General features: G+C 46.4%; 1 protein-coding gene across 2 annotated transcripts; it reads right to left on the bottom strand.

Moving 5' to 3' along the window:
- Nucleotides 1-218: 218 nt before the first annotated feature.
- LOC108415238 (cyclin-dependent kinase-like 4) lies at nucleotides 219-26,687 on the bottom strand. 2 transcript variants are annotated; one of them, XM_037541539.1, is made up of 12 exons: nucleotides 26,529-26,687; nucleotides 25,615-25,786; nucleotides 22,647-22,841; nucleotides 22,062-22,240; nucleotides 17,536-17,648; nucleotides 14,327-14,466; nucleotides 14,126-14,214; nucleotides 12,334-12,529; nucleotides 11,112-11,380; nucleotides 7,072-7,162; nucleotides 5,559-5,697; nucleotides 219-565 (listed from the first exon to the last, which is right to left on the bottom strand). In XM_037541539.1, exons 2-12 carry the CDS (start codon nucleotides 25,780-25,782, stop codon nucleotides 480-482), a joined length of 1,665 nt encoding a protein of 554 aa, XP_037397436.1. In that variant the 5' UTR covers nucleotides 25,783-25,786; nucleotides 26,529-26,687; the 3' UTR covers nucleotides 219-479. The 2 variants fall into 2 exon arrangements, with proteins under 2 accessions (XP_037397436.1, XP_037397437.1); XM_037541540.1 differs by lacking the exon at nucleotides 219-565 and adding an exon at nucleotides 3,349-4,526.
- Between the last annotated feature and the right edge of the window lie 844 nt (nucleotides 26,688-27,531).

The following is a 27,531-nucleotide window of genomic DNA, read 5'->3' as shown; positions in this document are numbered from 1 at the left end:
AATGCATTCTAAATAGATCCTAGCAAGTTCAGGCGTCCTCGTTGGTGCTACTATAAATATTTATTCCTTGTTACTGTTATCTTCACACGCTAACATCGCTAATTAGGCTACATGATGTTGTTCTGAGGTAAAAATGTGTAAATATGTCTTTTTAAATTGCAAAGTGAGACCAAAGCACACCGATGAGCTCAGTAAGAGATGAGGAAGAGGCCCGAGGCTCGTCCTAGATGAGGCATTTGTAGCCTATTTATTGTTGTTTTGGTACAAATTTGATTCATTTTAATATTTTTTGCATGTTATAATTACGATTACATCATGAATGACATTTCCATCTGATTGGCCGTCTGAATGGACATGTTCTGACTTTTTTCTGTTTGATTTGATGTGGAAAAATGACCAAAATATGGCAAAAATATGAAGCCAGTTTCCTTCCCTTCCCTGAAACAGGTCTGCACACACGAACATCGTTTTCATCCATCTCAAATGATGAAATGTCTCCGATTTGGCGAGGGTGGTAGGTGGCATGGACTGAGAGTGTGGAATCTGCACTCTCTCACCCGACGACCTACGGAATAATTCAACACAAGAAAAGGGATTCAAAGCAAATCCACGGCTCCTGTGCTGCTCTGTTTAACACATAAAAAGTGTCCAGTGTTGAGCCGGAGTTGAGTGACTATGGCCAGACGGACGCTGGAGCATTGAAAATAATCACTAACCAAAACTAATCACTCCAATTGCAGATCACAGCTCATTTGAATGTATCCTTTGGAACAGATCATTTAAAGTGAACCCGTACAGCACCTCTATGAGGCGGCCTCCAACTCCTTGTTAAGTGTGATTGTTGACTTTTCTAGAATCCCTTTAAAATGATCTCCATAAGCAGGTGGGTCGTTCTACAGAAGCGTCCACTGTTCTGTCTGTCCATAGGGGTCTCTGGTGTTCCTGACCATCTCTGGTGTTCCTCAGAATAAAGGAAACACCAGAGACGTTTTTAATGATCAGTGCATTTCACAGAACATCAAACCACACGCTGTCCATCAGGGAACGTCCACTAAAATATGGAATTTAATCCATTTGTGTTTCTATTTTTTCCACAGTGACCTCAGAATAAAGTCGGTCACACCAGTGACGTCAGCTAGAAGCTTCATATGAGATCATGAGCTGAATGAGAAGATCTCTGAGAACTGAGAGACACAGTGGACTCACCATGAGCTTTTCTCCATAGATCCTCAGAAAACAGGTCAAAGGAGGTCGAGTGACGTCATCGGTGTGACTTTTATTTCAAAATAAGAGACGCAGTAACACCAGAGACACGACTCCTGGGGACTTTTATTATATATTTATAATATTTATTTGTTTTTATAATTGATTTATAAACCAATGTTGCTAAATTGAGGCTGAAGAAGTTAAAATTGTTAAAATAACTATTTTAATATATAAATAGCAACGCTAATGTGTTTTTAAGTGCAATATATCTGTAAACACTAGGGACACAAAGCTGGACGTATCCAGAGAATGACTCCAGTTCTCCTATTCTGGAAAATATTCATCAATTCTCTTCCATAAATCCACACTTTGGAATAACAGGCTTATCACTTTAAACAGAAAGATCCACAGAGGAATCTTCTCAGTTCAGGATTTACTGGACAGTGAGGGGCGTTTCTCGTCTTTTAATGGTGGTGTTGCGTAATCCGGTGGAAGATCTACTTGCAAAGGCTTTGAGAAAAACAATTCCCTTAGCGTTCCTCAGTCCCATTCAGAGTTACCTTCAGAATTCCTTATTAAAGGAACTTTTGACACTTTTAGCATCTTTGTTGTCTTTTGTTGGCCGATTTTCCCTTTTCTGCACTTTTCGTCAACTAAATTAAAAAAAAAGATAAAATGTTGACCTTTGGCTCATCTTTGCCACTCAGGGCTGCCACTGCCCCCTTGTGGCTCCACAGCTGAATCAGATCAGCAGGTAATAATAAAATAATCCTCCTCTACAGTAAAATAAAGCTCTGCTGATCCTTCAACTCAGTTTAACAGTAAATGGTCTTAAACGCTGGAGTTAATGTAGAACTGCTGATTCACCCTTTAACCCTGAAGACCAGCGCAGACGGCTGGTCACCATAGCAACGCAGACAACAGCCTCGCCCAGCTAGTAGATAACGAAACGGCAAAGAGAGAGATTTAAGACGGACATCGGTAATTTGGAGATGGATGGACTGATTAGTGTTTATAATCAGTCCAGCTGGTTTCCTGATACGTTTAATCTGCAACAAGAAACTGAAACACTAAAAAGTCGCGAAGCTGAATCAGCTGCTGGCTCAAATTATCCCGTTCAACCTTAAATGGTGCCTGAGGTGCTATAACATAACAGCCACACCATTTAAGGTGGACCGGGAATAATCTGAACAAGCTGGTGAATGAGAAGCGACTTCAGCCTCGTAACAATCTGTTCGACTTTTGAGGTAAAGTTTCCTGCCAGAGATGTGAGAAAAGTGGCTGTAGTTGAGCTGAAGCTACGTTTGGGTGCTGCCGCGGCCTGGCTTAAAGCCCACCCCTGCGTTATAGCCTGACTGGACACTCCTCGGCCAGTAAACTCTGCACTAATGTGGCCCTTTGGGACTGAACTTCGAGACTCTTGGCCTTTCTGAACTGCTGGGATCTGTTAGTGAATCATTTCTGAAGACTTTCTTTTATATAGAACACCTCAGTCGGGCTGGGTGCTGCTAAATCACACCCTGACTGAAGACGACACACACAGTTACAGCGTCATGCTGGTGGTGGTTTGATAATTGCGGGTTTGAGAAATGAGACGTGAATAAAAGCAGACGTGTAAAGCCTTTTATTGCGTGTGATGAAATGTTGCGCAGACCTGGCAGACGCAACCAACAATGCAGCTTTATTGACTCAGGCTTAAGCGCTTATATCCACTTATAAAGCGAAATCCTGGGTTCTGGAACAGGCGGCTCCATCGTCAGGAGCAAGAAAGGCCCACGGTATGAATGAAAGAGGAATTCCTCAGATTTTCCAAACTTCCCCAATAATCCAGTGTGTGGTGTAATCAGAGAGGGTTTGGTGTGAAGTGGTTCAGACGTCTTTACAGTGGTGGTGATGGGAACCAGGCGTTGCCATGACTACAGCACAGATATAGACACTTTATTTACCATCCAGAACCACCAGAGAACCTACACGAGTCTTCTGAGTTTATCTGGAATGTTGATGATGGAAAACAGTGGAAAATCTGGAATAATGAGTTTTCTTTGGGGACTATTTTGCCGCACAGCGCCCTGCATGTCTCCCTCCACCATGAATGGAGTTGAAGTTCTCTAAACTCTCATAAAACAGCGTCTCAGTCATCAGGCAGTGAATTCAGAACCAGTTCATGTAGGAACTTTCTGTAGGAGCTTTTAGAGGGACGTCTGGTTCCCATCACCTCCACTGTGAATGGCTCTGACTCGGTCAGGTTATCTAGAACAGAGAATCGCTCTGGATGACTCTGTGTACATCTTTACCACTTAATTATGCAGAAATTTGAGTGGACAAATTCCACTTTAATTGTGTAATTATTATTGTGTAAAGCCAAGAGAACAGCGTGAGCAGTTCTGACTCTATCTAGAACACCAAACTGCCCTGAACGGCTCTGATTAGATCTTAACTGAGCAGATAACTGAAACTGGGCCAGACTAAATGCTAGTAAGCTAGCTAACTTGCTAACCACAGACAATGACACAACAGCTGTGGTGGGCAGCAGTGGGATGACTTGTGCGCAGCTGCAGTTAGCCAAGCAGCTATCATAGCAGTTAGCAAGCTGGCTAACTCGCATAGCGTAAAGAGTAAACAAAGAAAGTGAACACAATTATATCAAAATCATTATATCTGACAGTGATAAACACAAACACACAAACTATTACACAGGTAGGGAAAAGTGATGGGCCCATTAAGAGCCCAGGCATCGCTGATATTCCCCGTTTAGAAATGTTAGTGTTGCTGATGATGAATTAAAGTGAATAAGTGCTGTAAAAATGAGACGCGCTGTGTTGCTATGGAAGTATTTTTGGCTGGTTTAACTCAAATCTGGATTTGAAAGTTAAAAATCTCTGCTCTATAAATTAAACACAAACTTTGAAGGTGAGACCTCAAGGAAACCTGGCGAGCTGCGTGTAATAAATGATTAATAATATGTAATAAAAATAATACGTGTGCGCAGTATGAATGTGAGGTCCAGGCCCTGCTGGAAATCTGTAAAAAGATGTGCAGACAGACTGGGAGAGGATTTTCTCTGAGTCAGAGGTGGTAAAGCTGTGCTGTAGCACCACCTAATGGTGAACACCAGCATTAATCAGCAGTCTAAGACGAGTGCGGCACATTTATTGATGAGAATCTGATGATGGGTTATGATCTACAGTGCGTCTGTGGGCTTTGGGTCCGTGCATGTGTGTGTGTGTGTGTGTGTGTGTGTGTGTGTTATGTGTTTCTGTCCAGGTGCTCTGCTGCAGTGATGGAGGGAATCCGTGTGTCTTTCTTTTTGCTGTGTTTTCCTACAAGAAAACAATAAACAACTGTTTTTATACAGTGTCAGGAAACACAACATGTCCCATTCATATTATACATGTAGACGCTGTCGTCGCTGAGCACATCATTAGCAACACCTGCTCGTTTCTACGCTCACTGTCCACTTTATCAGCACCGCTGACCGTTCAGTTCCACTCTGTAGTTCTACAGTTACAGACTGTGGTCCATCTGTTTCTCTGATACTCTGTTACCCTGTTCTTCAGTGGACAGGACCCCCATGGACCCTCACAGAGCAGGTACTGTTTGGGTGGTGGATCATTCTCAGCACTGCAGTAACACAGGTGTTGCGCTGGTCTGAGTGGATCAGACACAGCGGTGCTGCTGGAGTTTTTAAACACTGTGTCCACTCACTGTCCACTCTATTAGACACTCCTACCTCGTCGGTCCACCTTGTAGATGTAAAGTGAGAGACGACAGCTCATCTGCTGCTGCACAGTTTGTGTTGGTCATCCTCTCGTCCTTCATCAGTGGTCACAGGACGCCGCCCACAGGACGCTGCCCACAGGACGCTGCCCACAGGACACTGCCCACAGGACGCTGCCCACAGGACGCCGCCCACAGGACGCTGCCCACAGGACGCTGCCCAAAGGACGCTGTTGGCTGGATGTTTTTGGTTGGTGGACTATTGTCAGTCCAGCAGCGACACTGAGGTGTTTAAAAACTCCAGCAGCGCTGCTGTGTCTGATCCACTCAGACCAGCACAACACACACTAACACACCACCACCACGTCAGTGTCAGTCTGTAATCGAGGAACTACAAAGTGGTCGTATATGGTCAGCAGCGCTGATGAAATGGACAGTGAGGGTAGAAACAAGGTGCTCAGTGAGTGTATGTAGTATCTCTGTGCAGTGATAATCCCAGGAGTAATCCTGAAGGATCTGCTCTGTTTTTTGTGTGAAGCCCTCGGGTCACTGTGCTGGTCCTGCGGACAGTCTTGCTTTTCTCTGGTTTTACTGTTAAATCATTTCTGCACTGCTCAGTGTTCAGTGCTGTTTACCGTCTGCTCTGGGCTCTGGAAGGAGTGTGTTGCGCAGTTCAGGAAAGCGTATCTCTCCTCTTCTCTTCCCAGCATTCCCTGCTGCATTCCATTTGCAGTGGAATGATCTCTCTGGAGCCAATCCCCGCTCTGGCCCTACCTAGACGATCAGACGAGTAATAGTCACTTACGGCCAATCACCTCTCAACATAGTCACTTACAGCCAATTAGCTCACAGCACAGCCACTTACAGCCAATTAGCTATCAATATAGTCACTTACAGCCAATTAGCTCTCCATATAGTCACTTACAGCCAATTAGCTCACAGCACAGCCACTTACAGCCAATTAGCTATCAATATAGTCACTTACAGCCAATTAGCTCTCCATATAGTCACTTATAGCCAATTAGCTCTCAATATAGTCACTTACAGCCAATTAGCTCTCCATATAGTCACTTACAGCCAATTAGCTCTCCATATAGTCACTTACAGCCAATTAGCTCTCCATATAGTCACTTACAGCCAATTAGCTCTCCATATAGTCACTTACAGCCAATTAGCTCTCCATATAGTCACTTACAGCCAATTAGCTCTCAATATAGTCACTTACAGCCAATTAGCTCTCCATATAGTCACTTACAGCCAATTAGCTCTCCATATAGTCACTTACAGCCAATTAGCTCTCCATATAGTCACTTACAGCCAATTAGCTCACAGCACAGCCACGTACAGCCAATTAGCTCTAAGCACAGCCACTTACAGCCAATTAGCTCTAAGCACAGCCACTTATAGCCAATTAGATCTCAATATAGTCACTTACAGCCAATTAGCTCTCCATATAGTCACTTACAGCCAATTAGCTCTCCATATAGTCACTTACAGCCAATTAGCTCTCCATATAGTCACTTACAGCCAATTAGCTCTCCATATAGTCACTTACAGCCAATTAGCTCACAGCACAGCCACGTACAGCCAATTAGCTCTAAGCACAGCCACTTACAGCCAATTAGCTCTAAGCACAGCCACTTATAGCCAATTAGATCTCAATATAGTCACTTACAGCCAATTAGCTCTCCATATAGTCACTTATAGCCAATTAGCTCTCAATATAGTGACTAACAGCCAATTAGCTCACAGCACAGCCACTTACAGCCAATTAGCTCACAGCACAGCCACTTACAGCCAATTAGCTCTCAATATAGTCACTTACAGCCAATTAGCTCACAGCACAGCCACTTACAGCCAATTAGCTCTCAATATAGTCACTTATAGCCAATTAGCTCTCAATATAGTCACTTACAGCCAATTAGCTCTAAATATAGTCACTTACAGCCAATTAGCTCTCAATATAGTCACTTGCAGCCAATCAGATCACAGCACAGCTGCATAAGCAAATCAGCTCATAGCACAGCCAATCAGGTCACAGCCCAGCCATTTACAGCCAATCAGCTTTCAGCACAACGACAGCAGATGGAACATAAGGAAAGTGCAGATTTCAGGACTTTCAGAACTTCATGCAGGTAGGGAGCTCACCTGTACTGCAGGAGCTGCTGCGGTGTGATTGGACAGAGACTGCTGGGAGAATCTGTTACACACATTCACGTTTCTCTTCTTCTCAACAGACCTTCAGACAGACACACAAAGACGAGATCAGACAGGCCTTCAGACAGACACACAAAGACGAGATCAGACAGACCTTCAGACAGACACACAAAGACGAGATCAGACAGGCCTTCAGACAGACACACAAAGACGAGATCAGACAGGCCTTCACATAGACACACAAAGACGAGATCAGACAGGCCTTCAGACAGACACACAAAGAAGAGATCAGACAGACCTTCAGACAAACACACAAAGACGAGATCAGACAGGCCTTCAGACAGACACACAAAGACGAGATCAGACAGGCCTTCAGACAGACACACAAAGACGAGATCAGACAGGCCTTCACATAGACACACAAAGACGAGATCAGACAGACCTTCAGACAGACACACAAAGACGAGATCAGACAGGCCTTCAGACAGACACACAAAGACGAGATCAGACAGGCCTTCACATAGACACACAAAGACGAGATCAGACAGGCCTTCAGACAGACACACAAAGAAGAGATCAGACAGACCTTCAGACAAACACACAAAGACGAGATCAGACAGGCCTTCAGACAGACACACAAAGAAGAGATCAGACAGACCTTCAGACAGACACACAAAGACGAGATCAGACAGGCCTTCAGACAGACACACAAAGACGAGATCAGACAGGCCTTCACACAGACACACAAAGACGAGATCAGACAGACACACAAAGACGAGATCAGACAGGCCTTCAGACAGACACACAAAGACGAGATCAGACAGGCCTTCAGACAGACACACAAAGAAGAGATCAGACAGACCTTCAGACAGATACACAAAGACGAGATCAGACAGACCTTCATACAAACACACGGTGGAGATCAGACAGAGCTTCAGACAGACACACAAAGAAGAGATCAGACAGGCCTTCAGACAGACACACAAAGACGAGATCAGACAGACCTTCAGACAGATACACAAAGACGAGATCAGACAGACCTTCATACAAACACACGGTGGAGATCAGACAGGCCTTCAGACAGACACACAAAGACGAGATCAGACAGGCCTTCATACAAACACACGGTGGAGATCAGACAGGCCTTCAGACAAACACACAAAGCCGAGATCAGACAGGCCTTCATACAAACACACGGTGGAGATCAGACAGACCTCCAGACAAACACACAAAGAAGAGATCAGACAGGCCTTCAGACAGACACACAAAGACGAGATCAGACAGACCTTCAGACAGACACACAAAGACGAGATCAGACAGACCTTCAGACAAACACACAAAGACGAGATCAGACAGACCTTCAGACAGACACACAAAGACGAGATCAGACAGACCTTCAAACAGACACACAAAGATGAGATCAGACAGACCTTCAGACAGACACACAAAGACAAGATCAGACAGACCTTCAGACAAACACACAAAGACGAGATCAGACAGAGCTTCAGACAGATACACAAAGACGAGATCAGACAGGCCTTCAGACAGACTCACAAAGACGAGATCAGACAGACCTTCAGACAAACACACAAAGACGAGATCAGACAGAGAAACAAAAACGAGATCAGACAGGCCTTCAGACAGACACACAAAGACGAGATCAGACAGACCTTCAGACAGACACACAAAGACGAGATCAGACAGACCTTCAGACAGACACACAAAGACGAGATCAGACAGACCTTCAGACAGGCACACAAAGACGAGATCAGACAGACCTTCAGACAGACACACAGAGACAAGATCAGACAGACCTTCAGACAGACACACAAAGACGAGATCAGACAGACCTTCAGACAGGCACACAAAGACGAGATCAGACAGACCTTCAGACAGACACACAGAGACAAGATCAGACAGACCTTCAGACAGACACACAAAGACGAGATCAGACAGACCTTCAGACAGATACACAAAGACGAGATCAGACAGGCCTTCAGACAGACTCACAAAGACGAGATCAGACAGACCTTCAGACAGACACACAGAGACAAGATCAGACAGACCTTCAGACAGACTCACAAAGACGAGATCAGACAGACCTTCAGACAGACTCACAAAGACGAGATCAGACAGACCTTCAGACAAACGCACAAAGACGAGATCAGACAGACCTTCAGACAGATACACAAAGACGAGATCAGACAGGCCTTCAGACAGACTCACAAAGACGAGATCAGACAGACCTTTAGACAGACACACAAAGACGAGATCAGACAGACCTTCAGACAGACACACAAAGACAAGATCAGACAGACCTTCAGACAAACACACAAAGACGAGATCAGACAGAGCTTCAGACAGACTCACAAAGACGAGATCAGACAGACCTTCAGACAAACACACAAAGACGAGATCAGACAGAGAAACAAAAACGAGATCAGACAGGCCTTCAGACAGACACACAAAGACGAGATCAGACAGACCTTCAGACAGACACACAAAGACGAGATCAGACAGACCTTCAGACAGGCACACAAAGACGAGATCAGACAGACCTTCAGACAGACACACAGAGACAAGATCAGACAGGCCTTCAGACAGACACACAAAGACGAGATCAGACAGACCTTCAGACAGACACACAAAGACGAGATCAGACAGACCTTCAGACAGGCACACAAAGACGAGATCAGACAGACCTTCAGACAGACACACAGAGACAAGATCAGACAGACCTTCAGACAAACACACAAAGACGAGATCAGACAGACCTTCAGACAGATACACAAAGACGAGATCAGACAGGCCTTCAGACAGACTCACAAAGACGAGATCAGACAGACCTTTAGACAGACACACAAAGACGAGATCAGACAGACCTTCAAACAGACACACAAAGACGAGATCAGACAGACCTTCAGACAGACACACAAAGACGAGATCAGACAGACCTTCAGACAGACACACAGAGACAAGATCAGACAGAGAAACAAAAACGAGATCAGACAGGCCTTCAGACAGACACACAAAGACGAGATCAGACAGGCCTTCAGACAGACACACAAAGACGAGATCAGACAGACCTTCAGACAGGCACACAAAGACGAGATCAGACAGACCTTCAGACAGACACACAGAGACAAGATCAGACAGGCCTTCAGACAGACACACAAAGACGAGATCAGACAGACACACAAAGACGAGATCAGACAGTCCTTCAGACAGACACACAAAGACGAGATCAGACAGGCCTTCAGACAGACACACAAAGAAGAGATCAGACAGACCTTCAGACAGGCACACAAAGACAAGATCAGACAGGCCTTCAGACAGACACACAAAGAAGAGATCAGACAGGCCTTCAGACAGACACACAAAGACGAGATCAGACAGACACACAAAGACGAGATCAGACAGACCTTCAGACAGACACACAAAGACGAGATCAGACAGGCCTTCAGACAGACGTTCAGACAAACACACGGTGGAGATCAGACAGACTTTCGGACAAACATGACTTTCAGTGCTGATGATGTGTGTCTGATAAAACAGTGGAGCTGGTCCTCGGTGCAGAACTAGCAGCACAGTTACCACTTCAGGACTGTAGGGGGCACTGTTTGTCTTTTACAGACGTGGCGACGTGGAGATAAATCTGACACATGAACGTCATCAATCAGTCCTGATTAATGTAACACATTTAGGGCGTTTACTCTTTGATCTGTTCTGATAGAATTCTGATCTTTTTCAGGATTCAACATACATACGACTGAACATTAGAATATTTATGCTGCCGTTATGAAAAACACTCGTATACTGTAAATATATCAAATGTATATAAAATATAATGTATGTAAATGTGGAGCATTTCTATTGGTCCATTCATCACGAAACATTCACACAATGTAAAAAAAAAAGATGTATAATATTATAGCCCTTCATCCAGAACAGCAAGAATAATCAATAATCAATATTTATCACCTTTAAACGATATGGAAAATGTGTGGTATGGTACTGGAGTGTGCTCTAACCTGAGGCTGATTGTGGTCAGTGAGGGTCCCGTGGCTGTGCTGGCTGCAGTAGTAACGATGGTCAGTGGGCTGTTGGTCAGGGGCGGTATCCCGGGGGCAAGGCAGTTTTTGAGGGGCAGTTCTGGGGGTCTGGAGGCTGTTGTCGATGTCTCGCTGTGTGTGTATGAATCCACTGGACTGTGTTTAGAGGCGTGGGTGGTATCTCCCCCCTCAGGTCCGGCTCTGAGCAGGAACGTCTGCGGCCTGTTTTGGTCATTGAGCCCAGCGTCCTGCAGCAGAGTCAAATCCCAGTGCACAGGCTGAGTGGGAGGGGCTAAACCGCTGTAGGCTGAATGGGTGGGGCTAAACTGCTGCAGGCTGAACGGCTGGGGCTAAACTGGTGTAGGCTGAATGGGTGGGGCTAAACTGGTGTAGGTTGAATGGGTGGGGCTAAACTGGTGTAGGTTGAATGAGTGGGGCTAAACTGGTGTAGGTTGAATGGGTGGGGCTAAACTGGTGTAGGTTGAATGAGTGGGGCTAAACTGGTGTAGGTTGAATGGGTGGGGCTAAACTGGTGTAGGTTGAATGAGTGGGGCTAAACTGGTGTAGGTTGAATGAGTGGGGCTAAACTGGTGTAGGTTGAATGAGTGGGGCTAAATTGGTGTAGGTTGAATGGGTGGGGCTAAACTGGTGTAGGTTGAATGGGTGTGGCTAAACTGGTGTAGGTTGAATGAGTGGGGCTAAACTGGTGTAGGTTGAATGGGTGGGGCTTAACTGCTGTAGGCTGAAAGGGTGGGGCTTAACTGCTGTAGGCTGAAAGGGTGGGGCTTAACTGCTGTAGGCTGAAAGGGTGGGGCTTAACTGCTGTAGGCTAAAAGGGTGGGGCTTAACTGCTGTAGGCTGAAAGGGTGGGGCTTAACTGCTGTAGGCTGAATGGGTGGGGCTAAACTGAATGGGCGGGTCTAAACCACTGCAGCTGAAGGGCAGCTAAATGTAAACGTGGTTGTCTTTGTGACATCACAACCATTATAAATTAAACCAGGCTGTTTTTGCAGCTCCGTTTCGTTGTTGGACTGGATTACATTTTAAAAGTTGGAAGTTCTCACTTTAAACTCTTTTCACTTAAAAACTCACGTGCGTCCCATGATTTGGGCCCTTAAACAGCACCTGATAAACTGGGGTGCTGAGGGTTCAGGTCACCCAGCCGTGTCTGAGTGACGACCCTGACAGTGATCCCTCTGACCTTTAGCTTGGCTCCGCTCCTCTCCTCCGCGAGGGAGTCCTGTTTCTCCCTCTGCGCGACGTCATCGCTGTCCTTCCTCGTCAGCTCGTCCCTCTCTCTCCTCGCCGCGTCCTCCCGCTCTCTCTTTGTGCTTTTAGACGCTTTGGGGTTCTCCTTCAGGTTCTTTGCGGCCTTCGAGGCGGAGCCTAGGCTGAAGCTGAACAACACAAACGCTCGCTAAAGGCCACTCAGCGGCCGGAACGCAGTCGGCTTTCATTGCCAGCTTTGATGTTAACCAATAATAAATTGATGGCTAATCAATAATACATAGGGCTTAATTAGACGGGTGACTGAGCTCCTTCATATCGGCTGAACGGCTTCCACTGAACATCAATAACAAACACGGCGTAAACAAACACGCAAACACATTCAGTTCCAGCTCAACAATCACAATAACAATCCATACACATACACAACTGAGCCTGGCACGCCTAGAAGCACGGTTCTTCAGGGGCTCTCCAGTAAAGAACACGGCTCTATACAGTACTATGGACACGAAGGATCCTCTGCATGATTAAAGGGTTCTCTGCATGGTGAAATGGTTCTTCAGACTGATGGAGAATGTCCTGTAGATGGTTCTATATTAGAACGCTTTTGAAAATGGTTCTTTACAGCACCAAGTAAGAGTTCTTCTACTGTTACAAGCATGACATCATACACAACAGCAAAACCCTTTTTTGGTGCTAAACTGAACCCCTTTTCAAAAAGGTTCTATATAGAACCGTCTACAGCACATTCTCCATCAATCTGAAGAACCATTTCATCATGCAAAGAACCCTTTAAAAGTTCTTTTGACTGTGCATAGGTCTATTTAGAACCATTTTCTTTACTAAAGAACTGTTGAAGAACCACCTTTTTAAAGAGTGTAGGCAAAACAGATTAAATAGATTAAAAGTGTGAGTGTGTTTGAGAGTATGTGTATATGTATCTGTGTGTGTGTGTGTGTATCTGCGTGCGTGTGTGTGTGTGCGTGTATATGTATGTGTGTGTGTGTGTGCGTGGGTGTGCGTGTGTGTGTATATGTATCTGCGTGTGCGTGTGTGTGTGTGTATGTATCTGTGTGTGCGTGCGTGTGTGTGTGTATGTGTGTATATGTATCTGCGTGTGCGTGTGCGTGTGTATCTGCGTGTGTGTGTATATGTATCTGTGTGTGCGTGCGTGTGTATGTGTGTATATGTATCTGCGTGTGCGTGTGTGTGTGTGTGCGTGTGTATCTGCGTGTGTGTGTGTATGTATCTGTGTGTGCGTGCGTGTATGTGTGTATATGTATCTGTGTGTGCGTGTGTGTGTGTGTGTATCTGCGTGTGTGTGTATATGTATCTGCGTGTGTGTGCGTGTGTGTATGTGTGTATATGTATCTGTGTGTGTGTGTGTGTGTGTGTGTGTGTGTATCTGCGTGTGTGTGTATATGTATCTGCGTGTGCGTGTGTGTGTGTATGTATCTGTGTGTGCGTGCGTGTGTGTATGTGTGTATATGTATCTGTGTGTGCGTGTGTGTGTGTGTGTGTTTGTGTATCTGCGTGTGTGTGTGTATCTGCGTGTGTGTGTATCTGCGTGTGTGTGTGTATCTGCGTGTGTGTGTATCTGCGTGTGTGTGTATCTGCGTGTGTGTGTGTGTATCTGCGTGCGTGTGTGTGTGTGTGTGTGTGTGTGTGTATCTGCGTGTGTGTGTATCTGCGTGTGTGTGTGTGTATCTGCGTGTGTGTGTATCTGCGTGTGTGTGTGTGTATCTGCGTGCGCATGCCCCACTCACCGGATGTGGAAGTCGTCTCTGGTGAAGAAGTCGTGGTGCAGGAGCTGAGAGCTCTGAGATCTTCTCTCTGGATCCATCTGCAGACATTTCTGACAGGAGGACAAACATCAAACGTCGCTCATTAGAGCAACAGTAAACCAGCTCACTGTGTGTGTGTGTGTGTGTGTGTGTGTGTGTGTGTGTGTGTGTGTGTGTGTGTACCTGTGTGAGGTCAGCTGTGGTTCCGGTGAGCTGGGGGAAGCGTGAATGGAGTGGTTCTCTCTCTGTGGGTTCTGGCAGACGGACTCCAGAGAACAGAGCGTTTCTGTAGAAAACGTCCTGCTGCCGTGGCGTCAGACTGCCTGCAGAAACATCACAGAAACAAGGCAGACGTGAACTCACTGCTCGACTGCTGAACTCACTGCTCGACTGCTGAACTCAGTGCTGAACTCACTGCTCGACTGCTGAACTCAGTGCTGAACTCACTGCTCGACTGCTGAACTCACTGCTCGACTGCTGAACTCAGTGCTGAACTCACTGCTCGACTGCTGAACTCACTGCTCGACTGCTGAACTCAGTGCTGAACTCACTGCTCGACTGCTGAACTCACTGCTCGACTGCTGAACTCAGTGCTGAACTCACTGCTCGACTGCTGAACTCAGTGCTGAACTCACTGCTCGACTGCTGAACTCACTGCTCGACTGCTGAACTCAGTGCTGAACTCACTGCTCGACTGCTGAACTCACTGCTCGACTGCTGAACTCAGTGCTGAACTCACTGCTCGACTGCTGAACTCACTGCTCGACTGCTGAACTCAGTGCTGAACTCACTGCTCGACTGCTGAACTCACTGCTCGACTGCTGAACTCAGTGCTGAACTCACTGCTCGACTGCTGAACTCACTGCTCGACTGCTGAACTCACTGCTCGACTGCTGAACTCAGTGCTGAACTCACTGCTCGACTGCTGAACTCACTGCTCGACTGCTGAACTCACTGCTCGACTGCTGAACTCAGTGCAGAACTCACTGCTCGACCGCTGAACTCAGTGCAGAACTCACTGCTCGACTGCTGAACTCACTGCTCGACCGCTGAACTCAGTGCTGAACTCACTGCTCGACCGCTGAACTCAGTGCAGAACTCACTGCTCGACTGCTGAACTCACTGCTCGACTGCTGAACTCAGTGCTGAACTCACTGCAGAGCTCACTACTCGACCGCTGAACTCAGTGCTGAACTCACTGCTCGACCGCTGAACTCACTGCAGAGCTCACTGCTCGACCGCTGAACTCAGTGCTGAACTCACTGCTCGACCGCTGAACTCAGTGCAGAACTCACTGCTCGACCGCTGAACTCAGTGCTGAACTCACTGCTCGACCGCTGAACTCAGTGCTGAACTCACTGCTCGACCGCTGAACTCAGTGCTGAACTCACTGCTCGACCGCTGAACTCAGTGCTGAACTCACTGCAGAGCTCACTGCTCGACTGCTGAACTCAGTGCTGAACTCACTGCTCGACCGCTGAACTCAGTGCTGAACTCACTGCTCGACCGCTGAACTCAGTGCTGAACTCACTGCTCGACCGCTGAACTCAGTGCTGAACTCACTGCTCGACCGCTGAACTCAGTGCTGAACTCACTGCTCGACTGCTGAACTCAGTGCTGAACTCACTGCTCGACCGCTGAACTCAGTGCTGAACTCACTGCTCGACTGCTGAACTCAGTGCTGAACTCACTGCAGAGCTCACTACTCGACCGCTGAACTCAGTGCTGAACTCACTGCTCGACCGCTGAACTCACTGCAGAGCTCACTGCTCGACCGCTGAACTCAGTGCTGAACTCACTGCTCGACCGCTGAACTCAGTGCTGAACTCACTGCTCCACTGCTGAACTCACTGCTCGACTGCTGAACTCAGTGCAGAACTCACTGCTCGACTGCTGAACTCACTGCTCGACCGCTGAACTCAGTGCAGAACTCACTGCTCGACTGCTGAACTCACTGCTCGACTGCTGAACTCAGTGCTGAACTCACTGCTCGACTGCTGAACTCACTGCTTGACTGCTGAACTCAGTGCTGAACTCACTGCAGAGCTCACTACTCGACTGCTGAACTCAGTGCTGAACTCACTGCTCCACTGCTGAACTCACTGCAGAGCTCACTACTCGACTGCTGAACTCACTGCTCGACTGCTGAACTCAGTGCTGAACTCACTGCAGAGCTCACTACTCGACTGCTGAACTCAGTGCTGAACTCACTGCTCCACTGCTGAACTCAGTGCTGAACTCACTGCAGAGCTCACTACTCGACCGCTGAACTCAGTGCTGAACTCAGTGCTCGACTGCTGAACTCAGTGCAGAACTCACTGCTCGACTGCTGAACTCACTGCTCGACCGCTGAACTCAGTGCTGAACTCACTGCTCGACCGCTGAACTCAGTGCTGAACTCACTGCTCGACCGCTGAACTCAGTGCTGAACTCACTGCTCGACCGCTGAACTCAGTGCTGAACTCACTGCTCGACCGCTGAACTCAGTGCTGAACTCACTGCTCGACTGCTGAACTCAGTGCTGAACTCACTGCTCCACTGCTGAACTCACTGCTCCACTGCTGAACTCAGTGCTGAACTCACTGCTCCACTGCTGAACTCACTGCTCGACTGCTGAACTCAGTGCTGAACTCACTGCTCGACCGCTGAACTCAGTGCTGAACTCACTGCTCGACCGCTGAACTCAGTGCTGAACTCACTGCTCGACTGCTGAACTCACTGCTCGACTGCTGAACTCAGTGCTGAACTCACTGCTCGACTGCTGAACTCACTGCTCGACTGCTGAACTCACTGCTCGACTGCTGAACTCAGTGCTGAACTCACTGCTCGACTGCTGAACTCACTGCTCGACTGCTGAACTCAGTGCTGAACTCACTGCTCGACTGCTGAACTCAGTGCTGAACTCACTGCTCGACCGCTGAACTCAGTGCTGAAATCACTGCTCGACCGCTGAACTCAGTGCTGAACTCACTGCTCGACCGCTGAACTCAGTGCTGAACTCACTGCTCGACCGCTGAACTCAGTGCTGAACTCACTGCTCGACCGCTGAACTCAGTGCTGAACTCACTGCTCGACCGCTGAACTCAGTGCTGAACTCACTGCTCGACTGCTGAACTCACTGCTGAACTCACTGCTCGACTGCTGAACTCACTGCTCGACTGCTGAACTCACTGCTGAACTCACTGCTCGACTGCTGAACTCAGTGCTGAACTCACTGCTCGACTGAAGAGCGCAGAAGAACTTCCAGCTCAGCGCTGCCCTCTAAAGGTGTTATAACACCTGCCAGGTATTACAGCTTCTCTTTCACAAGCCCTATGACTTGTCTCATGGATGTGTTTTCAGCTTTCGTTCATTAACATTCTTTATTAACATCCCTCCCATGATTCTCTTACCGAGGCACCTGATGATGTGGTAGAGCTGATCGATATCAGATTCTCCAGGAAACAGAGGAACACCAGACACCATCTCCACAAACAAACAGCCTACAGCCCACACGTCTACTGCCCTGCAATACACACACACACACACTTGATATGTTTCTATTCATTTCAGATTGTGGATGAATAAAAGCGTTAATATGACTGGCTGACAGTGTTACACTGTAATTGGACAACACTATGACAGTGTTACACTGTGATTGGCCAACACTATGACAGTGTTACACTGTGATTGGCCAACACTATGACAGTGTTACACTGTGATTGGCCAACACTATGACAGTGTTACACTGTGATTGGCCAACACCATGACAGTGTTACACTGTGATTGGCCAACACTATGACAGTGTTACACTGTGGTCACCTGACAGTGTGACTGTAACATCGTGGTTGGCTGGCAGTGTGACAGTGTTACATTGCAACTGGCTGGCACTGTAACGGTGTTACACTATGACAGGCTGATAGTTTGCACTGTGGTTGGCCGACAGCACAATAGTGTTACACTGTAGTTGGCCGACAGTGCAACAGTCTTATATTGTGGTTGGCTGACAGTGTGACAGTGTTATATTGTGGTTGGCTGACAGTGTGATAGTGTTATATTGTGGTTGGCTGACAGTGTGATAGTGTTATATTGTGGTTGGCTGACAGTGTGATAGTGTTATATTGTGGTTGGCTGACAGTGTGACAGTGTTATATTGTGGTTGGCTGACAGTGTGACAGTGTTATATTGTGGTTGGCTGACAGTGTGATAGTGTTATATTGTGGTTGGCTGACAGTGTGATAGTGTTATATTGTGGTTGGCTGACAGTGTGACAGTGTTATATTGTGGTTGGCTGACAGTGTGATAGTGTTATATTGTGGTTGGCTGACAGTGTGACAGTGTTATATTGTGGTTGGCTGACAGTGTGATAGTGTTATATTGTGGTTGGCTGACAGTGTGACAGTGTTATATTGTGGTTGGCTGACAGTGTGACAGTGTTATATTGTGGTTGGCTGACAGTGTGACAGTGTTATATTGTGGTTGGCTGACAGTGTGACAGTGTTATATTGTGGTTGGCTGACAGTGTGATAGTGTTATATTGTGGTTGGCTGACAGTGTGACAGTGTTATATTGTGGTTGGCTGACAGTGTGACAGTGTTATATTGTGGTTGGCTGACAGTGTGACAGTGTTATATTGTGGTTGGCTGACAGTGTGACAGTGTTATATTGTGGTTGGCTGACAGTGTGACAGTGTTATATTGTGGTTGGCTGACAGTGTGATAGTGTTATATTGTGGTTGGCTGACAGTGTGATAGTGTTATATTGTGGTTGGCTGACAGTGTGACAGTGTTATATTGTGGTTGGCTGACAGTGTGACAGTGTTATATTGTGGTTGGCTGACAGTGTGACAGTGTTATATTGTGGTTGGCTGACAGTGTGACAGTGTTATATTGTGGTTGGCTGACAGTGTGACAGTGTTATATTGTGGTTGGCTGACAGTGTGACAGTGTTATATTGTGGTTGGCTGACAGTGTGACAGTGTTATATTGTGGTTGGCTGACAGTGTGACAGTGTTATATTGTGGTTGGCTGACAGTGTGATAGTGTTATATTGTGGTTGGCTGACAGTGTTATATTGTGGTTGGCTGACAGTGTGACAGTGTTATATTGTGGTTGGCTGACAGTGTGACAGTGTTATATTGTGGTTGGCTGACAGTGTGATAGTGTTATATTGTGGTTGGCTGACAGTGTGATAGTGTTATATTGTGGTTGGCTGACAGTGTGACAGTGTTATATTGTGGTTGGCTGACAGTGTGACAGTGTTATATTGTGGTTGGCTGACAGTGTGACAGTGTTATATTGTGGTTGGCTGACAGTGTGACAGTGTTATATTGTGGTTGGCTGACAGTGTGACAGTGTTATATTGTGGTTGGCTGACAGTGTGACAGTGTTATATTGTGGTTGGCTGACAGTGTGATAGTGTTATATTGTGGTTGGCTGACAGTGTGATAGTGTTATATTGTGGTTGGCTGACAGTGTGACAGTGTTATATTGTGGTTGGCTGACAGTGTGACAGTGTTATATTGTGGTTGGCTGACAGTGTGACAGTGTTATATTGTGGTTGGCTGACAGCGTGACAGTGTTATATTGTGGTTGGCTGACAGTGTGACAGTGTTATATTGTGGTTGGCTGACAGTGTGACAGTGTTATATTGTGGTTGGCTGACAGTGTGACAGTGTTATATTGTGGTTGGCTGACAGTGTGACAGTGTTATATTGTGGTTGGCTGACAGTGTGATAGTGTTATATTGTGGTTGGCTGACAGTGTGATAGTGTTATATTGTGGTTGGCTGACAGTGTGATAGTGTTATATTGTGGTTGGCTGACAGTGTGACAGTGTTATATTGTGGTTGGCTGACAGTGTGACAGTGTTATATTGTGGTTGGCTGACAGTGTGACAGTGTTATATTGTGGTTGGCTGACAGTGTGACAGTGTTATATTGTGGTTGGCTGACAGTGTGACAGTGTTATATTGTGGTTGGCTGACAGTGTGACAGTGTTATATTGTGGTTGGCTGACAGTGTGATAGTGTTATATTGTGGTTGGCTGACAGTGTGATAGTGTTATATTGTGGTTGGCTGACAGTGTGACAGTGTTATATTGTGGTTGGCTGACAGCGTGACAGTGTTATATTGTGGTTGGCTGACAGTGTGATAGTGTTATATTGTGGTTGGCTGACAGTGTGACAGTGTTATATTGTGGTTGGCTGACAGCGTGACAGTGTTATATTGTGGTTGGCTGACAGTGTGATAGTGTTATATTGTGGTTGGCTGACAGTGTGATAGTGTTATATTGTGGTTGGCTGACAGTGTGATAGTGTTATATTGTGGTTGGCTGACAGTGTTATATTGTGGTTGGCTGACAGTGTGACAGTGTTATATTGTGGTTGGCTGACAGTGTGATAGTGTTATATTGTGGTTGGCTGACAGTGTGACAGTGTTATATTGTGGTTGGCTGACAGTGTGACAGTGTTATATTGTGGTTGGCTGACAGTGTGATAGTGTTATATTGTGGTTGGCTGACAGTGTGATAGTGTTATATTGTGGTTGGCTGACAGTGTTATATTGTGGTTGGCTGACAGTGTGACAGTGTTATATTGTGGTTGGCTGACAGTGTGATAGTGTTATATTGTGGTTGGCTGACAGTGTGACAGTGTTATATTGTGGTTGGCTGACAGTGTGACAGTGTTATATTGTGGTTGGCTGACAGTGTGATAGTGTTATATTGTGGTCGACTGACAGTGTGATAGTGTTATATTGTGGTCGGCTGACAGTGTGACAGTGTTATATTGTGGTTGGCTGACAGTGTGATAGTGTTATATTGTGGTTGGCTGACAGTGTGATAGTGTTATATTGTGGTTGGCTGACAGTGTGACAGTGTTATATTGTGGTTGGCTGACAGTGTGACAGTGTTATATTGTGGTTGGCTGACAGCGTGACAGTGTTATATTGTGGTTGGCTGACAGTGTGATAGTGTTATATTGTGGTTGGCCGACAGCACAATAGTGTTACACTGTAGTCGGCCGACAGTGCAACAGTCTTATATTGTGGTTGGCTGACAGCGTGATAGTGTTATATTGTGGTCGGCTGACAGTGTGACAGTGTTATATTGTGGTTGGCTGACAGTGTGACAGTGTTATATTGTGGTTGGCTGACAGTGTGATATTGTGGTTGGCTGACAGTGTGACAGTGTTATATTGTGGTTGGCTGACAGTGTGATAGTGTTATATTGTGGTCGACTGACAGTGTGATAGTGTTATATTGTGGTTGGCTGACAGTGTGACAGTGTTATATTGTGGTTGGCTGACAGTGTGATAGTGTTATATTGTGGTTGGCTGACAGTGTGACAGTGTTATATTGTGGTTGGCTGACAGTGTGATAGTGTTATATTGTGGTTGGCTGACAGTGTGATATTGTGGTTGGCTGACAGTGTGACAGTGTTATATTGTGGTTGGCTGACAGTGTGATAGTGTTATATTGTGGTCGACTGACAGTGTGATAGTGTTATATTGTGGTTGGCTGACAGTGTGACAGTGTTATATTGTGGTTGGCTGACAGTGTGATAGTGTTATATTGTGGTTGGCTGACAGTGTGACAGTGTTATATTGTGGTTGGCTGACAGTGTGATAGTGTTATATTGTGGTTGGCTGACAGTGTGACAGTGTTATATTGTGGTTGGCTGACAGTGTGACAGTGTTATATTGTGGTTGGCTGACAGTGTGATAGTGTTATATTGTGGTTGGCTGACAGTGTGACAGTGTTATATTGTGGTTGGCTGACAGTGTGACAGTGTTATATTGTGGTTGGCTGACAGTGTGACAGTGTTATATTGTGGTTGGCTGACAGTGTGATAGTGTTACGCTGGCTGGCAGATATTTCGACAGCGTCACACTGTGATTGGCTGACACTGTGGCACTTTCTGGCAGCGTTGGCTGAAACTCACTTGTTATATTTAGTGTCTCCCACCAGTAGCTCTGGCGCTCTGTACCAGCGAGTGGCGACGTAATCCGTATAAACTTCCCCCGGAGCTGCCATCGTACGAGCAAAGCCAAAATCACACAACTTCACCACCCCCTGCTGGGACACCAGAACGTTCTCCGGCTTTATATCCCTGTGGATGATCTGAGAGAGAGAGTGAGAGACAGAGAGAGAGACAGACGAGAGAGGGAGAGAGGGAGGGAGACAATGAGGGAAAGAAACAGAGAAAAAATGACAGATTCTGAACATCACTCTTCTAGACTTCTTCCTGATTCAGCCGTATTCGGATATATTGTAATCATGGTGACCAACCCCGACTCCAAGTAGCAACAAGATCATGCCAAAAGTTAGCTTAACAAGTAATGGAAGCTTATGTACCAGTTAGCATGGTGCTAACCACATGCCTAAATCACCACTCACTCTCCTCCGACCGTGTGGAGCTGTGATCAGTGTCTCTAATACTCTTGATTCTGTGGTTTCTGACACTGTGTGAATCCTGAAACCTGAATTTCGTCCATAATTTTGTCCATTTTGTTTCGCCCACACTCACGTTGTGCTGGTGGCAGAAGCTGATGGCTCTGAGGATCTGGTAGAGGTATCTGCGGACCCGGTTGGGCTCCAGTCCGTTAGGGAACTGCTCGAGCTCATCCAGAACCGTTCGGTCCACAAACTCAAACACCAGGTACCAGCGCCGCTTCTTCTTCCACACCTCCAGCAGGTTCACCAGGTTCTCGTGCCTCAGTTGCTGCACAAACACACAGCACATTCACTCTGACTCAGCAAATCCAAAGAGAGGGTTATTATACCACAGTATGAGTCAGCAAACCTGCAGCCGGAACGACTCCGCAGCCGGACTCGGCAAACGAAGGAAAACAGTTTGGTGGACGGTGGTCCAATTTTAGAAGTCAGGCAATGTTCCGTTTGGGGACGTGGCCTAAATCTGGATCACCATCAACTGTTTTCCTTCCTTTTGAGACTTTTTATTATATTTTAATTCATTACTTTTATTTATCATTCTAATTTAATTGGTTGAGAGCAGTCGTGATAGTATGATGGTGTTTATCCTTTATCTCTTAATGAAAGCTAAGTCTATAAATGCAGAGAGAACCCTTTAATAAGTCAACCCACTCTCTTCAACCTTAATTGTGAGAGGAGAACGGAGATTAATAGAGTTCAGTGGAGGAGAATTTAGATGAGTAGAGATGAGCGGAGACGAGCCGAGGAGTACAGAGATTAATAGAGTTGAGTGGAGGAGAATTTAGACGAGTAGAGATGAGCGGAGACGAGCCGAGGAGTACAGAGATTAATAGAGTTGAGTGGAGGAGAATTTAGACGAGTAGAGATGAGCGGAGACGAGCCGAGGAGTACAGAGATTAATAGAGTTGAGTGGAGGAGAATTTAGACGAGTAGAGATGAGCGGAGACGAGCCGAGGAGTACAGAGATTAATAGAGTTGAGTGGAGGAGAATTTAGATGAGTAGAGATGAGCGGAGACGAGCCGAGGAGTACAGAGATTAATAGAGTTGAGTGGAGGAGAATTTAGACGAGTAGAGATGAGCGGAGACGAGCCGAGGAGTACAGAGATTAATAGAGTTGAGTGGAGGAGAATTTAGACGAGTAGAGATGAAAACAGAGATGAGCGGAGACGAGCTGAGGAGAACGGAGATTAATAGAGTTGAGTGGAGGAGAATTTAGACGAGTAGAGATGAAAACAGAGATGAGCGGAGACGAGCCGAGGAGAACGGAGATTAATAGAGTTGAGTGGAGAATTTAGACGAGTAGAGATGAAAACAGAGATGAGCGGAGACGAGCCGAGGAGAACAGAGATTAATAGAGTTGAGTGGAGGAGAATTTAGACGAGTAGAGATGAAAATAGAGATGAGCGGAGACGAGCCGAGGAGAACGGAGATTAATAGAGTTGAGTGGAGAATTTAGACGAGTAGAGATGAAAACAGAGATGAGCGGAGACGAGCCGAGGAGAACGGAGATTAATAGAGTTGAGTGGAGGAGAATTTAGACGAGTAGAGATGAAAACAGAGATGAGCGGAGACGAGCCGAGGAGAACAGAGATTAATAGAGTTGAGTGGAGGAGAATTTAGATGAATAGAGATGAAAACAGAGATGAGCGGAGATGAGCCGAGGAGAACGGAGATTAATAGAGTTGAGTGGAGAATTTAGACGAGTAGAGATGAAAACAGAGATGAGCGGAGACGAGCCGAGGAGAACAGAGATTAATAGAGTTGAGTGGAGGAGAATTTAGACGAGTAGAGATGAAAACAGAGATGAGCGGAGACGAGCCGAGGAGAACGGAGATTAATAGAGTTGAGTGGAGGAGAATTTAGACGAGTAGAGATGAAAACAGAGATGAGCGGAGACGAGCCGAGGAGAACGGAGATTAATAGAGTTGAGTGGAGGAGAATTTAGACGAGTAGAGATGAAAACAGAGATGAGCGGAGACGAGCCGAGGAGAATGGAGATTAATAGAGTTGAGTGGAGGAGAATTTAGACGAGTAGAGATGAAAACAGAGATGAGCGGAGACGAGCCGAGGAGAACGGAGATTAATAGAGTTGAGTGGAGAATTTAGACGAGTAGAGATGAAAACAGAGATGAGCGGAGACGAGCCGAGGAGAACGGAGATTAATAGAGTTGAGTGGAGAATTTAGACAAGTAGAGATGAAAACAGAGATGAGCGGAGACGAGCCGAGGAGAACGGAGATTAATAGAGTTGAGTGGAGAAGAATTTAGACGAGTAGAGATGAAAACAGAGATGAGCGGAGACGAGCCGAGGAGAACGGAGATTAATAGAGTTGAGTGGAGGAGAATTTAGACGAGTAGAGATGAAAACAGAGATGAGCGGAGACGAGCCGAGGAGAACGGAGATTAATAGAGTTGAGTGGAGGAGAATTTAGACGAGTAGAGATGAAAACAGAGATGAGCGGAGACGAGCCGAGGAGAACGGAGATTAATAGAGTTGAGTGGAGGAGAATTTAGATGAATAGAGATGAAAACAGAGATGAGCGGAGACGAGCCGAGGAGAACGGAGATTAAGCGAGAAACTGACAACCACTAAAAAGTCGTAAAGCTGAAGTCGAATTCTCCCGTTCCACCTTAAACGATGCAGTGGTTACAATCTGGCCCCTCACACACCATTTAAGGTGGAATGGGAAATTCAAACGAGAAGCGACTTCAGTCTCGTGAAAATCCAGCGCTGAGAAGCGTTTTACAAGAAACTGCTCCACTTTTGAGGAAAAGTTTCCTGCTGGAGATGTGAGAAAAGCGGCTGTGGCTGAGCTGAAGCTGAAAGCAGAGCGAAGTCTGAGCTTTCATTAATTTTATGTGTTTTGGTCTGGATTAGCGCATCAGCGCATACTGAGACACGTTTACAGCCAAGGTGGTTTGACTTTTGTTGAAAGGTCCAGATGGCTCTTAACGTTTGGGTTGCTGCCGCTGGTGTAGGTGACCAGAGACGAGTGAGGGAGGACTAAGGTTTATGGAGATGAGCGGAATTCCAGTCGTACCTTCAGCAGTTTGATCTCCCTCAGTGCGATCTTCTTCACACTCTTGTCCTCATCGCTCTCCAGAAACTTCTTGACAGCCACGATCCGGCCGCTGTCTCGGTGGCGGCATTTGGTGACCGTTCCGTAGCTTCCCTCACCCACCAGCCCCAGACACTCATACTTCTCCATCACACTGCAAGAAGAGAACACAAACGGTCAGGAACTCGACTACAACACAGATATAGACACTTCATTTACCATCCAGAACCTCCAGAGAACCTACACGAGTCTTCTGAGCTTATATGGAATGTTGATGATGGAAAACAGCGGAAAATCTGGAATAATGAGTTTTCTTTGGGGACTATTTTGCCGCACAGCGCCCTGCATGTCTCCCTCCACCATGAATGGAGTTGAAGTTCTCTAAACTCTCATAAAACAGCGTCTCAGTCATCAGGCAGTGAATTCAGAACCAGTTCATGTAGGAACTTTCTGTAGGAGCTTTTAGAGGGACGTCTGGTTCCTATCACCACCACTGTGAGGAGCTTTTAGAGGGGGACGTCTGGTTCCCATCACCACCACTGTGAGCGGTTCTGACTATCTAAGATTATCTAGACCAGAGAACCGCTCTGTTCACATCTGAACCACTAATTATGAAAGAATTCAGGAAAGTCGGTGGAGTTGCCCTTTGAGTCAGAGCCCTGTAATTCAGCGCTAATATAATGAAACACAGCCCGAATATAAGCTGATCTAATGAGAGCCGAGTCTCCTGAGCGACCCAGTTCAGCGAGTAAACAATGAGGCTGGAGTCGAACTTTCCCGTTCCACCTTAAACGGTGCAGCAGTTTCCTGTCGGCGCCTCTGTCGTTACAGTAACTGCTGCACTATTTAAGGTGGAACGGGAAGCTGCCTTCAGCCTCGTGAGTAAAGTTGTTTACCGGAGCTAGAACGGCGGAACCTCAGGTTTCACTGCAGTCGCCGGAGCTCTTAGTGCCTCCAGACGGGACCATTTCCCTCAGGAACCGGGCTTAAACCGCGAAACCAGCGAAGAGGAACAAGAAAAACACACAAAAACAGACGTGGCGGGAAAACGGTCTCACGCGCCGCCCGCGTCTCCGGTAGCAACCGATCAGTAAACAAACCTGCAGCGTTGCGGGGCAACGCCGTTTCACCGAGATAAGGATCCTGTTCGCACCAAATATTAACTCGACACTTAATATATCATCAGAACCTCGGGGTGGTCGTGTGTGGACCTCAGGCTGCTGAGGTACCGATATCAGAAAGCGTTCAACTATTAGCTAGCTCAGTTATTAGCACTAGAAAATAACGTTCAACTCGGAAAAAAACGGATTTTAACGTAAAAACGTAAAAATTACCAGGAGGAAATGCGTTTCAGCTCCTCACACTTCACCATCTTCACTGTCAACTCATATCGTTTTCTAGCTCACTTTAAATCGGATAAATATATATATTTATACACAAACACGGCTCACTAAGTAAAAACGGTGACGTAAAAGACAAGAAACCCCATTCTAACCCAATTTCTGTGGGAAGATGAGACCGTAAGAACTCCTGGCAGAAACGGGCCTCCAAGCTGGCTTGGTGACCCCGACCAGAGCCTCAGTCTTTTCCTCCACAGTCGTCTTCACACGTTCAAACCTTCCTCCAGTAAAACTGAAATAAAGTGCATTTAATACTGAGTAACTTAGATCTGCAGACCTCCATCCAGGACCCATCAGCTCAGGTGCCACTCAGCTGAAACCGGGCCCTCGTTTAAATTCTCCGCTCCACCTTAAACGGTGCAGCCGTTACCTTCTGGGGCCTTCAGGCACCTGAGAGTAGCAGCCTCAACTTTTGAGGTGGAATGGAAAACTCAAAGGAGAAGGTGGAGAGCTTCTTAAGATAGTACGTTTCCTTGGTCTAAAACAGGACCAACTGGAA

This window comes from Pygocentrus nattereri, chromosome 9 (assembly GCF_015220715.1).
Source record: "Pygocentrus nattereri isolate fPygNat1 chromosome 9, fPygNat1.pri, whole genome shotgun sequence".
NCBI classification, from domain to species: domain Eukaryota; kingdom Metazoa; phylum Chordata; class Actinopteri; order Characiformes; family Serrasalmidae; genus Pygocentrus; species Pygocentrus nattereri.
Note: the sequence above shows the minus strand (reverse complement) of the source record. Positions and strands in the feature narration are given on the sequence as shown.